The sequence below is a fragment of the Pleurodeles waltl genome, chromosome 10 (genome assembly GCF_031143425.1).
Source record: "Pleurodeles waltl isolate 20211129_DDA chromosome 10, aPleWal1.hap1.20221129, whole genome shotgun sequence".
NCBI classification, from domain to species: Eukaryota; Metazoa; Chordata; class Amphibia; order Caudata; family Salamandridae; genus Pleurodeles; species Pleurodeles waltl.
Genome location: NC_090449.1, coordinates 1,010,766,216 through 1,010,782,752, shown reverse-complemented (window position 1 = coordinate 1,010,782,752; position 16,537 = coordinate 1,010,766,216). Strand labels below are relative to the sequence as shown.

The following is a 16,537-nucleotide window of genomic DNA, read 5'->3' as shown; positions in this document are numbered from 1 at the left end:
TTACAAACAATCGAATGGCTGACAGAAGTTTCGCATTCGCTACCGCTAAGAAAAACCTCCCTCAAACCATTAATACATCTGTATAGAAAGGGAAGCTCCCACACCTCGTGTATGTAACTGTCTCCCAACCGTTCATATCTACCCACCGGAATGTGCTTTAAACAAGAAGTAAATTGCAGAGTGGAGATAGGCAAATTAATAACCCCGTGAATCAACCACTCAGCTGACGGAATCTCAGCCACAGTAAAAGGCAATTTCTCCAACTTTTCAATATTTAACATAACATATGTCGCTTCCTTCTTAGCCATCAGCTGTTGTTAACGAGTCAAATTAAAGGAAATAAATATCTCCCTGGCACGAATGTGCTGCCACGGAACGCGACCTGCCTTCAAGGTCTGTAGAGTCCAACCCAACTGCATGACGGACCGCGTTTAACTCTGCCCATGATATAAAGAAGACATATCAGATTTAATAATGTCTATAGCAGAGGAAACAATGTTGTCAATTGTGTATACACGGTCTGAGAGGGTATGCATCCCATTATCCACAACAGACAAAGCCTGTATCAAATTTTCCTGATCAGTTTGCCTCAACCGGGCCGCTGCCTCTTGTTGTGAAAGCTTCCAAATCTCATTATATACTTCATACAAAAAACGTTTCTTCCACGGTATTCTTGGTCCTGACAAAAAATCTTGCAAGTCAGTATCATTAGACAGTAACGTGAGATGTGTCTTAACTGCATCCAGCGTGGATGACTTCAACCATTGTTGACAAAGTTTCCCCACGCTGTATGTAGTAATGATATCAGCATGTTCTGGTGATATGTAGCGAGGGTCTGCCCTACTAGTCCTGAACCCCCCCGAAGAGGTGACAAAACGCAGATGACACCCATTAGTGTCTATGGGCCACAATAACCACCTGCCTGGACGTATCAATGAAGTGTTAAGCGTACCATTCTGGACCCAGTCTGTAAGCTCACTAAACGTGGCATTAATATATTGCTGCCAATTGTTCAATTTGGAAGGGACAGGTATGCTAGGCAAATTCAAATCTCTAATCGTTGCTAAGCCCAAACAACTAGTCTGTTGTACAGTGTCATTTAGGAAAATCATTTGGACAGGAATAATACATGCCCTAAACAATGTGTCCCTACCCCGCATTTGCCAATTTTTCGTTCCCCAGAAACTTTTCAAATCAACAGTTTTGGACCAGTATTCATACCCCTCAACTGAAAGTTTGGATACAAACATTTGAATACAGTAATTTATTATCAGTCAATAACATTTGCTTATTAGCATGCAGAGTAACTTTAAAATAGTAAGACGTAGCACTCTGTTGATTATGCCAAGAAAAATATGCAAATTTATCAGAATACGTTTTAGAGCTCCCCTGTGGAGGAGTCGGGCAATGTTCCCATTGCATATATTCAAATATCGATTTAGGGCTACTAGCTTTATGAATAAAGTGGTGTCCATAATAATTGTAGCAAAACCTGTCATCCATAATTATCTCTAAATAGGTAAGCATCTTCATTTTCATAGACAGTATAATATTGCAATTCCGTCAACATAGAATCCACTGTCTTTACATCCCAATCATCAGAAACAATGCCTGGTATAACGATATCATTCATTGATAGTTTGAGAACATACGGTATTTGAATTATTTCAGTGGGATCATATATATCAAACATCACTCTATCCCACACAATCCCATCCGGAATCGGCACTGCAGAAATGTTCACAAAGGACAAGTCTCTTCGAACCATATGTGACGAAAAATGTGGTTTCAACACCGCCTCCACGTGCTCAATGTCAGATCGTTCAGGAAGAAAATGACCATGTATCACCAGAAAAAAGGTAACTACAAACCCCAGCCATAAGAAAAGAGTCATCACAGTCATAAAAAGCCACAGATAGTTCCAAGGAACAACAAAATATGTGTTTTTGAGCCAACACAGCAGCCTACGTGGACCCAGGGCTGGTGTTGAAGAGGACGAGGAGTCCGACTCGGTATCATCAGTGGTGTTGAAGCAGCCAGAGGCAGTTCTCGCAAAAGGTGCGACCGTAAACAAAGAAGCAGATGGTGGCTTTCGCCTTGGCACGCTATAAACCACATGTTCAGTAATATCAGCAGAACTTACAGCAACTTGATCAAAAGATTCCAAATTATTCGCCGTCAGTGGAACAATCGCAAGATCAGCTTCCACCCTCCCCAAGCTCGGAGAGGAAATAGCGTCGGTGCAAATCACCTGCAGCTGAACTTCTTCCCCAGTAGTGAGAGGGATTCCGGAACTACTGGGTGTCCCTCTTGGTCTGCTGTGCAGAATCGGCCACATGTTGTAACTTGACATTCTCAATGGAAACAAAGCGATTTCCTTTGGCCCCTTGCAGCGGTGGCAAAATTACAGTTCTTGTGCCGTGGATCCCTAGCACAGGGACAGGCACCCGATAGGAAGGACCAAACTCTTTTTTCACTGCGACCTTTTCACGCACAAGATCCCCAATCCTGGGAATCCAACCAGTAGGCTTTACTGGTTCATCCTTAATTCCTGTGGAGGCAGCACTGGCAGAAGAGTTATCTTCACGGAATTGTTGTAAATCCTGCAAAACAGTGACACGATCATTTATGTCAAATGGCGTATCTGCCGTCTCCACACCAGGACCATCTAGATCAGGAACAAACATTCTTGTTCCAAACAGGCACTCATATGAAGTATGACCCCCCAGGGACCTTCTAGGCAAGTTATTAAGTGCTCTCTGTACTCCATATAGGTGGGCTAGCCAACTACGACCCGTACCTATAACTCTGGCCGTTAAGGATTGCTTTAAATAGCGATTTAAACGCTCCACGACAGAATTTCCCTCTGGTTGAAATGGAGACGAGAACTGGAGCTGGACCCCCAACGACGCCATGGTGTCCCTGAATGCTTTAGAGGCAAAAGCAGGGCCCTGGTCCGAATGAAAAGCCGCAACTGCATATGTTTCGACAAAGATGCGCAAATCTTTAATAACAGTTCGAGCGTCAGCCGAGCGCTGTGGGCAGACCCACACAAATCTGGAGCACGAATCTACAGCAACCAATGTATATTTGTATGCACTATCAGGAGTCAGCGGACCACAATGATCCAAGTACACACACTGCAAAGGTTTATTTGATATTAGAAGGGGCGTCTGCTGCGGGCATCTAGCCGTGGAAACTTTAATTTGTTGGCAGACATCACAACAAAGGGCATACTGCTCCGTCTCTTTATAGAGACCAGGCCACCAATAACGAGCCTGTAACAGTGAAATGGTGGCAGCCACGCCGGCATGTGCAGATACCGCCCCCTCATGTGCTGCAGAAATCAATCGAGGTCGCTCAATTTTATTGGGCATTTCACGTACACCAACGCCTGGTATTTTAACTACAGCGTTTAGCATACCACCCATGCAGTAACTATATTTAGAAGGGAATCCTTTCGGAAATTGCGTGCCATCAGCCGTAGCCTTTATGGCAGCCAAAATCTCTGTGTCTGGTTTGGAACTCGAACGAGTTACTGCGGCCACAGTGGCAACTGCCACTGCCGATTTTGCGGCTTCATCAGCCAAAGTATTCCCAGCAACATGTATTCCAACGCGCTGGTGTCCAAGTGTATGCACAACATGGGCCTTAGGAAGCGTTCCCTTCAGATCCGCAACCTTCCCCCACAGCAATTTGTGTTTTATGGTGTTACCTTTTGAATCTCTGAACCCATTCAACCTCCAGTAGTGTAAATATTCATTGAAAGACTGAACACAGTAATAGGAATCACAAACCAGCAATGTAAATACTGCCGGATCCGCATGTTCCAAGGCTAACAATAGAGCTTTCAGCTCAGCCAACTGTGCCGTACAATCTCCCAAGGTCTGTGTATAAGTATGTTGGGGGCAGAACACCTCCCCCTCCATATAGCCGCTCACCACCGCGCATGCAGCAGAATACTGTTGTTTAGTCCCAACTGCTGGTTGCGCAGAGCCATCAGTATACATGACCACCCGATATTGGTCAATAGGCAATGTGCCAGCGGGAGCTGGGCACTCCATTTCATATTGAAGAAATTCTTGAGTCTGCAGTTTAGGGTCAAATACGTAATCTACATCAGTGGCTGTCAAAGACGTTGCCCATTGTATCCATCGTGGGTGTAAAGCTTTCGAATTAGGAACACTCGCTTTAGTAATAGCCTCTAGGGCCGGAATCGGGGAAACTACAATGATGCGTTGGCCCTGGGCAAGAGGTCGTTCTTTAATAACCGCCATCTGTACAGCAGTGAGAATTTTCTCAGTTTGTGCAAAACGTTGTTCTGCAGCCGAATACAAGTGGGACTTGTATGCTATCGGGACTGTCTCACCCTCATTAAAGGTGACAAATGTAAACCCAACGGCACCAGGTATAACCCTGATGACCAGATGCGTTTTATTGTCCCGAGTGTGTAAATGCTTTACTGCTAACAGATCAGTTTGCAAATCTCGAAGAATAGGTGTATGTTCATTCATCCAAAATCTACTCGAAAAATTCGGGCGAATCAACTCGTATAATGGTTTTATACGTGTAGCGTAACCAGGAATGTAAGTGCTGCCAAAATTCAGAAACCCCAATAACGACTGGAGTTTCCGAACCGTATTAGGAGGTTGCAACTGAGCACATTTTTCCAAAAAGTGTGGCGCTAAGCTCTTGCCCTCATTCGACAACTCATATCCCAGGAAAATGACACTGAGGAAGGCAATCTTTGATTTTTTAAAATTACATTTGTAGCCAATTTCAGCAAATCCCACAACAATGCGCGCTACCCGCCTTAAATGTTGCAGTAATTCGTCGTCTGTCAGATAGATATCATCAACATATGACAAAGCTTCAGGGTCCAACTCGTGCAGAATTTCAGTTACACGAGCCGAAAATAGTCCTGGGCTATTCTTATACCCCTGAGGCAGACTACAAAACTTTTTTTGAGAGCCAAACGCGCCAAAGCTCGTATAGTCCCTACTTTCGGGCGCTATATTTTGGCAGAAGAATCCATTCGAGATATCTAATGTTGTTTTGTATTTCTTACGCACAATATTATTCATGAGCGCTGCGCTGTGTGAATTTTGTATTGCATACATGCGTGTATGTCCATTTAAATGTCTGTAATCCACTACTATCCTATAAGAATGGTCCGGTTTAGCTACTAGAAATAAGGTATTATTCATCGGCGAGACACAGGATTCAATTACTCCCTGGTACTCCAATTGTGTAAGTATTTTCCTTACCGATGCCCTCGCTTCAAATTTTATAGGATATTGCGGTTGCGGCTGAGGTTCGCCCTTTATCGGAATTACATGATAAGGTGAATCCCTATCCCACCCCACATTATTTCTATATAAGGCGGGAGCCTGTGCCAGAGCCCATGTTTTACTGTAGGACTCTGCTAGTTCTCCCGGAACAAGTGGTGAGAATGAAGGTGTAATAACCTCCTCCCCAACTGGATAGTCACGAACAAAGTCAGGGGGCCAATCCTGTTCGGCCAGCAGAATGTCATACAATTTGACCACACGGTCCCAAAAGATGGTGCTTATAGTGCGCTCAATGTCCCCTTCTAATTGTAAAGTTACTGTATAAACTCCATCCGGATCAGAGACACGCATATCTGCTGTTTCGACTTGTATGAAGTCATCAGTTGCTTTCACCTCCAGATGCTCTAGAAGATTCCGGCGAACTATTGTGACCTCTGCCGCGCTGTCTAACAGTGCTAACGCCCATTTCTTGTTCTTCAAGAGAACTCTCTTCTTGAGTGGCATGTCCAACTGAGACTGCCGCCACCTTCTTCTTTTTAAATTGCTGCTTTTGTTGGATCGGTTTCTCTTCTTTCTTGACAGAAACCTCCGTTGAGCGTTGTGATTCCTGTCTCGGTTTCACGTACTCTGTTCTCCGCTCTGACTGCCCACCTCTCTCATTTCTCTTTTCCGATGAGTCCTGAAAGGAACGAGATTGGCGTGTATCAGTATACTGATATCTATCAGGCGTCTTCAAATTATCCCTATTTCTGAGATTATACCTAGTCTGCGGGGTCTCCGGTTGCGGAGATTCTCCCCTTTCTTTTTTAGGTGTTTGTTGTTTTTTCTCCCAGCGCTTTTTAGTACCCTCAGGTTGCTGCTGTTTAGTAGTATCCTTACTATTTTTACTCTGAAACTGAGGTTTTTGCGGTCTAGCCCCTTGGCTATCACGACCGATACTCGAATATGTTTCTGCTATTATTCTCGGCAGCTCCCACTCCTGATCGAGTTGCGGGACGTCACGAAGACACATACGCACGGCTAGTGCCACTGCCTCCCCTTTTAGATTACTCAGTATGATGGAAGAAACCGTGGCAAAATTGCCAATCAGTTGCATCCCTAGATCTAAGGCTGGGGCAGCCCCATATTCATCTTGAATTTGTTTAAGCACTTCCGGTAAATTAGCCAATGTCGGTGTACCATGTGCTGTAGTGTAGAGCGCGGCAAACACCGTGCCCCATGTATTACAGTGGTCCACAGTAGGAACCATACCAAACGCTAAACACATCATCAATATTCTATGTTTATCCTGAGGTCCCGTATGGGGAAATACTGCTTCTAGCGTATTAATTTTTTGCGCCAGCCAAAATGGAGTTTACTCTCGTTTTGCCGGTACTTTACCCATAACTGAGTGTACAGTGGCCAGATTGATACCCGGAACCACTGCATGTGGTTGCGCCGGAGCAGCACGCGCTGGGTTTGTGTTCAGTGTCTGCATCACAAATTGAACTAAACGTCTATATGTAGCCATTAAATCCGTATATAAGCGACGAACTTCAGCCACTGCCAATTGAGCAACCGCAGGATGTGGTGTATATGTAGCCAATAAAGGCCAGGTAGGACCATCATTACTCAGTGGACCTAACCTAACTTGTGCTATGGTGTGTGGGAGGGCGCCATCAAGCCAATTATGGTGTTCTTGATAAGATAAAGGTATCTCTAAGTATGCATATGCCCTGTATTGTCCAGGGACATTTGCAAGAGTGTAATCGTGAAATGTCGGAAATACTACACAAGAATAAAAAAGTTCTGTTCTATAGGCTGCATAGGCATCCACCACAAACGTGACTGGACCCCCTGGTTCGTTAGACCATGTGCTAACAGGTGCCCCGTGAGCGGTTGTCGCATATTAACTGCAATGTTCATAACTTGTGGATTCGCCATTATGAAAACAGCGCTGGTTTAGAGAAGGCACACCAATATCGGGGTTTTCCTTTCAAAGTTCAAGCTTGAACAACCGACCACTAAGTAATAGGATGTGCCTATCTCGTGGTGGCGGAAATCCTCAGCCCCACGGACGTCTCCGTTAACGGAACCGAGTAGTCAATATATATATGAGACCGAGAGAGTCAGCCGTACCCGAAAATTAGAGCCAGACCAATCGTTGGGCGCCATGTCACGTTGGCTCTCATTATCCTAAATGAGACTACTGGATTTCTAGGTAGCAGGATCGTTCACAGTGTGGGCAACTGAGTCTGACCCACTTGGAAGGACCTCTGTCACCCTAAATCCGGTTTTGGTACGGCTAACTAGCAGTGCCTCATCTCTCCCAAGGGGAAGGGGTGATTGGGCAGCCGAGCGCATTACATCTTTGGAACTTCTCAGGGAAGTCGTGGTCACTCAGATCCAAACCAGCTCTCTCATTTACAGTATGATCTCATATACAAATGACAAAGGCAGTTTAAGTTTTATATATTGTTTTAATAAAACGACTGCATTTTAGATATTAAGGCGTGAGCCGCAATAACCAGAACCATACAACAGAGTAGGATTGAAATAGTCACGAGGAGAGTGAAACATAAGAATAACGCTATCATGGTGTTAACAATTTCTACTCTCTCTCAGCTAGTTCTATTTCGAGCACAGCATGTTAAGCTTCTAACTTGCCTTTCAGATTCCCTGGGAAGCCATCAACCCTCATACCTGAGCAAAGACCTGTGATCTGGTTCAGCATCTGCAACGAGGCAGTCAGCGTCTAGTTGTGGTTCCCTGGTCGGAATCTCCCTCTTGCGTGTATTGGGACAAGGAAGTATTTTTATAACTAACATGTCAGCGTGATCACAAAATGTCCCTACGCAAGAACGCCAAAGACTAAACTCCTACCACGTCTATCGGCAATGTACCAGACTGTATCCTTGACTGAAGCACAGAGTGAACAGGAATGTGTTATTGAGAACTCCAGTGCTGAAGTAGGCTAAACAGTGTGATATAAAAAATAAAACAAGACCGTAGAACTGGTTATCTGAAAAATAACAGTACGAAGCTGAATAAAAAGCATTTAGAGCAAAGTGCACAGAGGCTCTAAGCTGCGAGCAAAGGAATAAAATACATCCAGGGCAAAGTGCACAAAGGCCTAAAGCCTGAAGCTAATGCGCAAAGGATACATAAAACTGACCACACTACAGTGTAAGCCGTGGAACCCTGAAACATAATGATTTGGTACCTTCTAATACAGACACTTCCACCTAAAGCTTTAACTACATTTTCTAATTGTGGATTTCTAAAAGGGCTCCCAGCCACCATTCAGAGCTTAAGAGAACTGTACTGCATCAGTAGACAGTCCATGCAAAAGGACCACCTAATCAACCATCATAAATGCAGCCAAAATGGTAAGCTGGTCTCGATCTGCCGCTTTCAGCAGGTCATCCGCTGCTGCCACCCGATCCAGTGCTTACAGCGGCCCATTGATCGTTATCCATGGCGTTGGTAGTTTTTTGTGTGGTAAGGTAACTTCTTCACCCCAAATTCCTAAGCACCTCCGCTAAGAAGGTGATGAAGCTGGGAATGTTCTATGACTATAAGCCAGAGTCCTGTCTCAGGAGCATAATTTTATATCTATGGAACCCATTCATACTGTAGGTGCTTAGGGAATGCAAACCTCTGTTTGCACAGTGAGGCCAAAGCCCATTGAAGGCCCTACTGTGAGTCTGTGGCTGACCTAGAGTTGTTCAATATCTGAATTGTTGATACATATATTTTTTTGAAATTGGTTGCTTAGTTGGAAAATAGACGTGAACATGTACATTTAGACTTAAAATATACATCTAAACTGTTAAAGGCATTTGCATGTGAAAGATCAAAGTACACAGGTACATGGCATGATTTACAAATGTATTGTGCCCACAAAAGCATTTGATTTACGCTTATAAATGTATTTACTCGCACATAATATTGCTCCAGATGGCCTCTGTGTGCATTTATAAGTATTAGTATGCTTTTTCTCTGAATGGAAGCAGATAGAGATTACTCCTGCCAATGACAGGAAAAAAACTGCTTGCTTTTGGGGGGGTGGAAAGAAAGTAGCTCTACAAAAGCTAGATGTGTAGGGGAAGAAGGGATATATCCACAGGGAAAAATATTTCCCCATGTCGAAAAAAGAAATACGGAAAAAAAATCCAGTTGCACTCTTGTGAAACTTTATCACATGGTTAATTATTCACTATGTAAGATTACTCCTAGGGAAATGCCATCTTATTTGTGTAAATGGGAATTTTCAGATGTTTTTCCAAGAGTACTATTGGAGGCCATTCCCCAACCTCATACTCAAACACCAGCTCCCTACTGAGGACACCTCCCTGGACCAAGCTCAGCCTGACCATATTCCAGGTTCTTCGTGCCATGCTGGTCAAATAGGAATATGAAGCCTTGTAGTACTCTGGGGAGGGAAGCCCTGTCAAAACTCAGTACTGATTGCTTTTGTCACTGACTTTTTTTGCTTCAACTCTCTTTAATTTCGGATCCAAGACATAGCCAAGAACAGCTGCATGTGCACAAGTGAATATGCCATTCCATGTTTTGTATATGTTCCTTTTTCCCTTGCCTCTTTTCCTTTGCTGCTTCCTTACTTCATTATTTTTCTGTATGTTTTTGTTCGTGCTCTTTGTCTGTCTCTGATTCTCGGGTTCTCGCTGTCTCATTGTCTCCCCTCAGCCACGTCTTCCCCTTCATCCTTTGGTGTAACAAGTCATTCTTTCCCTAGTCTAGGGAACCCGCTGCAAATGTCACAACTTCTAGCAGTACTGCTGGACCTGTTACACATTCCATAAATTAGTAAATCTACATCCATCAGTCTGGATCTGGAGATTTTTCTCAATCAGTACCCCTGCGTGCCATTAGGTGGCGTCAGTTGACTCAGTGTCTGTCTTCGGTGTCTTCCAAGCCGGATATGTTGCAGGTCCTATATAGGCACCACCCCAGAATCATTGTTTTTCGCGCCAGCCTAGCGCTGATCCAAAGAAGAGCTACGCCTCAGTCGTTTTTTTACTGATATTTTTTTACACTCCTGGGGCATCAAGGATATCTTTGGTAAGTCCAAATTCAAGCCCTGCGGTTCCTGCCATCAGGCAATGTCTGTGTTTGATCCACACCTCATGTGCCTGTGGTGTTTGGAGCGTGACCACGACCCGAGGTTGTGCTCAGAGTGCCGGACCATGAATCCGAAAGCTTTGAGAGAGCGGTCCCTAAAGCTCCTTGCGGCCCATCGCTTGGCTCTGCGTAGCTTCTGATCTCGTTCGAGAGGAAGGTAATGGCAGTCAGGACTAACCTCCTGACAAAGATGCTTCAGTCTGAGGCTTCATCCTCTAAACCACTATTTTCTTTCAATGAAGCCCTTACTGATGTCCTGCTGGGTACCTGGTCCAAACCCAGCACAGGGACTCCTGTGAACAAGACTATTACCCACTGCCTTTGAGCTGCTCCAACTGACGCAAAACCCCACCCCGGAGAGGTTGGTTATCCAAGCCTCAACATCCCAGGGCGGCTTCCTTTCCACACCCCCAGATAGTGAATCCAAGAGGCTGGACCAACTTAGGAAGATGATGTGTTTTTTTTCCTCCAGCCTGGCATTGCAGTCTGTGAACACTGGATGTCTTTTATGCCGTTGCTCCCATATGCTGTGGGATAGGGTTGCACAGGTGCTGCCACCGGTTCCAGAGGAGGCCCGGGCTGTACTCTCTCAAGCTGCTGCTTATGGGAGAGACGCAGCAAAGTTCACGATTAGGTGTAGACTGAACACGACTGACTCAGTGGGCAGAGTGGTTGCTTTGACTGTGGCCCTTAGGCTAGGTTAAGGACGTCTTGCTTTTCGGGAGATGTCCAAGCCAGTCTGTTGGACATGCCCTTTGATTGCACCTGTCTTTTCGGAGACGAGGCAGACTCTGCGCTCGAGTGGTTCAAGGATTCCCGGGCTACAGCACAGTCCTTGGGCCTCGCAGGGACCCCACGTCCTCCTCAGTCTGCCTTTTTGCCCCTTTCATGGCTACGGAAAGGGCACCCATCCATGTCCGTTCCCCTCCAGCCACTGTGCTATGCATGTTGCCCAGCCTCTATGTGGCAGGGGACGTGGGATCCACCATCCTCGTGAGTTAGGGAGCCAGTAGTCTGTCCACCCCCCAGCCCCTGCTGAACCCTCTCTTATGCAGCCACCTCCAACCTTTCCCACTAGGGACCAGTCGGAGGCAGGAAACGTAAAATCACCTGTTCCGCAAGCAGTCCCTCACATCAGGCAGGTGAGTTTTGCAGTTAGTCCAAAGGGGCTACTCCCTCCCCTTCGGGTCTACCCCACCATCCATGCCACCCTTGGATGATGGAGGAGCATTTGTCACTTTTCCACGAGGAAGTTGTGGCTCTGTTGGCCTAGGGACCCCTAGAGAGGGTCCCTGTGCCAGAAGTAGGTTGTGGTTGTTATTCCCGCTACTTTCTGGTGCCCAAAAAGGGCAAGGGCCTTCTCCCTATCCTAAATCTTCTGGCCTTTAATCTCTTCCTCAAGAAGAAGTTCAGAATGCTCACTCTGGCTCAGGTTCTATCTGCCTTGGACCCAGTAGACTCAATGGTAGCGTTGAACTTGCAGTTCGTTTATTTCCACATTCCTGTCCTGCCTGCCCACAGACTTTACTTGCTGTTCACAGCATGCCTCAAGCACTTTCAGTTAATTGTGCTCCCCTTTGGCCCTACCAGCGCCCCTTGGGTGTTCACCAATTTGATATAGGTGGTCGCCGCTCATCTACACAGATCCGAGGTTTCAGTCTTCCCTTATCTTGATGATTGGCTGTTGAAGGCGGGCTTGTCCCGGGCTGTTTTCTCTGACCTCCAGACTACGGTGGTGATGATTGGCTGTTGAAGGCGGGCTTGTCCCGGGCTGTTTTCTCTGACCTCCAGACTACGGTGGATCTCTTGCATTTTCTGGGGTTCACTATCAACGTGCCAAAGTCACATCTGATTCCCTCTCAGATGCTCCCTTTCATCTAGGCTGTTCTGGACACAGTGCAGTTTCAGGCTTATCTTCCCAAGTGGCGAGTCCAGGATATTCAGGGTATGATACAGATGTTTCAGCCTCTATCCTGGACTTCAATGAGAATGACTCAGAGGCTGCTAGGCATCATGGCCTCCTGCATCCTGCTGGTGACACATGCCAGATGGCATATGCGGGCTCTGCAGTGGGACCTAAAGTTCCAGTGAGCGCAGCATCAGGAGAATCTCTCTGACATGGTCCAGGTCTCAGAGGGAACTGTGCGAGATCTTCAGTGGTGGATGACGAACCCTTCCTCAACCAGATCTGACAGTAGTGGCAGATGTGTTAATCCTGGGATGAGGTGGCCACTTGGGAGAGGTGGAGGCTAGAGGCATCTGGTCTCAGGCAGAATCCGGACTCCACATCAACCTGCTGGAGCTCTGGGCAATCAGATTAGCATTGAAAGCATTTCTCCCCTCTCTCAAAGGGAAGATAGTGCAGATGTTCACAGACAACACCACTGCCATTTGGTACTGCAACAAGCAGGGCGGGGTGAGGTTGTGGACCCTTTGTGAAGTGGCTCTGTGTCTCTGGACATGGCTCGAACAGCAGGGCATATCCCTGGTGGTTCAACATCTAGCGGGCTCTCTGACCGCCAGAGCAGACAAATTCAGCCAGCAATGCTTGGTCAATCACAAATGGTGTCTTCATCTGGAGGTGGTGCTAGGTCTCTTTCAGCAGTGGGGAGAGCCTTGGTTAGATGTTTGCCTATGCAGCATACACCATATGCCACAGAGTTATAGGCATGTTAAATGGGCTAATTAGGAATAAGCTAAATCAATTTAACCATGTTTTAAGGAGGGAGCACAGACACTTTTACTTTTGGTTTACAGGGGTAACTTGCACAGACTTCTGAAGCCAGTGAACATATATGGTCCAGCAAAAGGTAAAAAATAAGGGTCACCACGCAGAAAAGGCAGATTTTCTACACGCACCAACTCTCTTACAATTCAGAAATAAACACCACTTCAAAGAGCACTGCCCCTGACTCAGCAGTCTGCCCTTACCCCTATAATTGTATATTCTAGAGAGCCATACCCTGTTCAGATCTCTGCTGTAAAGCTATGTTCACTATCTATCAATACCAACACATACATACACATGACTAGTTGAAAAGGCCTGATAATGAGTATGGCTTCCCTCCAAAGAAAGAGCAATCCCTCAGTACTGTCTCTTTCAGCAGTGGGGAGAGCCTTGGTTAGATGTTTGCCTATGCAGAGAACGCACAATGTCAGCAGTATTGGCGTTGGCATTTCCAAGGCAGCACTCGCTTGGCAACGCTTTTTGTCTCGAGTGGAGCTCAGGCCTCCTGTATGCCTTTCCCCCATACCACTTCTGCCCAGAGTTCTCAAGAAGATCAAGAACGACTGGGTCCAAGGAATCCTTGTGGCTCCGGACTGGGCATGAAGAGTCTGGTATTCTGAGCCATTGAGCATGGCCATCGATCCTCCGATCAGATTGCCCCTTTGTGAGGATCTTCTGTTGCAGCAGCAAGGGAGGGTCCTCCGCCCAAACCTGTCCGGTCTCCGCCTTCTTGCGTGGAGATTGAGCGGCAGCAGTTGACAGCTTTTGACCTTCTGCCCGAAGTCTGTAACCCTACCTTGGCATCTGGGTGTCCCTCCACCAAAACAGTATATGCCTGAAGTTGAAAGAAATTTGTGGCATGGTGCACAGACAAGTCTATTGACCCTCTTTTTGAGTTTCAATTTTTTTATACTTTTGTTGGCCCAGCAGGGCTCTGCTTTGGGCACTCTCAAGGGTTATTTGTCTGCAATATCTGCTTTTCACAGCTGCCTGATTGGCCTTATTTGTTTAAATCCCCTATTGTAAATAGTTTCCTCAAAGGCCTTACTCATGTTTCCTCCTTTCCCATTCATCATGCCTCATTAGGACTTGAATTTGGTTCTGACATTCTTGATGTGTGCTCCTTTCAAGAACTGTCCTCTAAAGTTTCTCACTTTGAAAACAACCTTCCTTGGGACCATTACATCTGCCTGCATGGTGCGTGAGCTGTCGGTATTGTCATCTAAGCCACCATACCTTTCCATCTATCCTGACAAAGTGGTGCTTCATACACGAGCCGCCTTCCTCCCAAAAGTGGTTACGCCCTTCCATGTAGGCCAGTCCATTACCTTGCTTACATTTTGCGCACCCCTGCATCCTTCTAAGGAAGAGGAGAGACTCCACCGCCTAGACCCAAAAAGAGTATTGGCGTTCTACCTTGATCATACTAAAGAGTTCCGTGTGGTGTGGATGATTAACTCTTTGTTGGTTATGTGGGTACAAAGAAACGTCAGGCAGTGCAGAAGTGGACTGTGTCCAGGTGGGTCGTACTCTGCATTAAAATGTGCTACGTACGAACTAAGAAGCAACCCTCTGAGGGCTTGTGTGCTTATTCAACCTCTGTCTTATCTCTTGGAGTTCAAGTCCTGGATATCTGTCAGGCAGCAACGTACGCATCCGTGCACATGTTTACCAAACACTACTGCCTGGACAGACACTTTGCCCGGTCGGTCCTGCAGGATTTTCTATTATGATCTTAGTACACAGACCCACCTGTGGGGATGGTTTTACTTTAGCGTCTATTTTAAGGCAAGGAATCTGCGACTAGATGTCTCTATCAGATGGACAAATAATTTACCTTCAGTAACGCCTCAGCTGGTAGAGACAATATGTAGCTGCAGATTCCTTACTGACCCACCCATCCTCCACGCTCTGCAAACCGATTTCTAGGGATAGGGACTTCCCTTTCAGGTCCCTAGTTTTGACGCACCAGTGGACAGTGTTCTTCATGGCTCTGCACTTCTGGTGTGGGAAGTCGTGAAAAGAAACTGACGTCAGCACGCCACGGTGGCACCTATATAGGACCAGTGACATAATATTCAGTACGCATGACGCCGACAACGGATGCGGAGCTGTTCGACGCCACTAACGGTGTGCAGGGGCACTGCTCAAAAAAATATCTCCGGATTAAGACTCACATCTGAGGGAAATTCCAAGGTAAGGAATTGGAAGCTAGATATTGCTTCTGCCAGACAAGGTGCTACCGCAGGTAAGTAATTTGTCCATATAGTCAGTGCCTTTTGTCGACCACTGCAATAAATACTTGTTGTTATCTTGTGGAAGTGAGCTATAAAGCTATGAAATATCATGTGGAAATGTTATTATGCTGTACAAAGCGTGCCTTTTTAGCACATGACTTCCTGAGGATCTCACAACATAGCTGATGTGAATCCTCATGATCTGTTGCATCAGCCTTGCGGTCTGCATTATAACTCTTCACTTATTCTGCAATATTAGTAAAATCTTGTAAAATCCATACTAAAAGTATATAACCAGCATGTGGGTGGTTCTTAATTGTTGTAGAAAGTAAAAAAGGAACGAATTACTCTTGTAACACGTATTTTCCAGGAACCTCCTCCTCCAATGGACTCTTACTGTTTACCGGAAGCACTGTCATCACTTCAGAATAGCAGAATGAACGAAACAGTAACATCCCGAAAGAGAAAGAATTCTGGAGATACACATGACATGAAGCGGTCCAGATTACATTGAGTTATCTAAGCTGTGAATAGTAAAATAATTTATAAGCATTTATTTTTAGGTTTTTTTCCTAATGTTCGAACCATGAAATTAAAATTGTGTATTTTTATTATTAAGGTTGAAAAGTTTTATTGTTTTTAATAAAACATTTTTACCAATTAATACGTCTTTAGCAGCATTGTATTGACTTTGCGTTGTGTGTACTAGCTAATGAAATGAGGTAAATATGCTGTCTGATGGGTACTTCCAACCGCAGTCTTCATCTTTAAAATATCCCCAGGCGCCAGACGATCTAGAATATTCTTCAGCACTGCTTCTTGTGCCAATAGGTCGTGGTGGTTTGTGGCTCCAGAGTGACTTCGTACCACCCTGCAAGTGATGGAGCAGATCAAATCAAATCAAATCATTAACATTTATAAAGCGCGCTACTCACCCGTGCGGGTCTCAAGGCGCTAGGGGGGAAAGGGGGGGTTATCGCTGCTCGAACAGCCAAGTCTTTAGGAGTCTCCGGAAAGCGGAGTGGTCCTGGGTGGTCCTGAGGCTGGTGGGGAGGGCGTTCCAGGTCTTGGCCGCCAGGAAGGAGAAAGATCTCCCACCCGCCGTGGAGCGGCGGGTGCGAGGGACGGCAGCAAGTGCGAGGCCAGCGGAGCGGAGG

General features: G+C 45.9%; 1 protein-coding gene across 1 annotated transcript in view; it reads left to right on the top strand.

Annotated features, from left to right (window-relative positions):
• Positions 1–16,044, top strand: part of TOPBP1 (DNA topoisomerase II binding protein 1) — a 287,854-nt gene extending 271,810 nt beyond the window's left edge. The window contains exon 28 of the mRNA XM_069211909.1: positions 15,751–16,044. Coding sequence (XP_069068010.1) covers positions 15,751–15,894 — 144 coding nt within the window. The 3' untranslated portion in view covers positions 15,895–16,044. The remainder of the gene's footprint in view (positions 1–15,750) is intronic.
• The last annotated feature ends 493 nt before the right edge of the window (positions 16,045–16,537 follow it).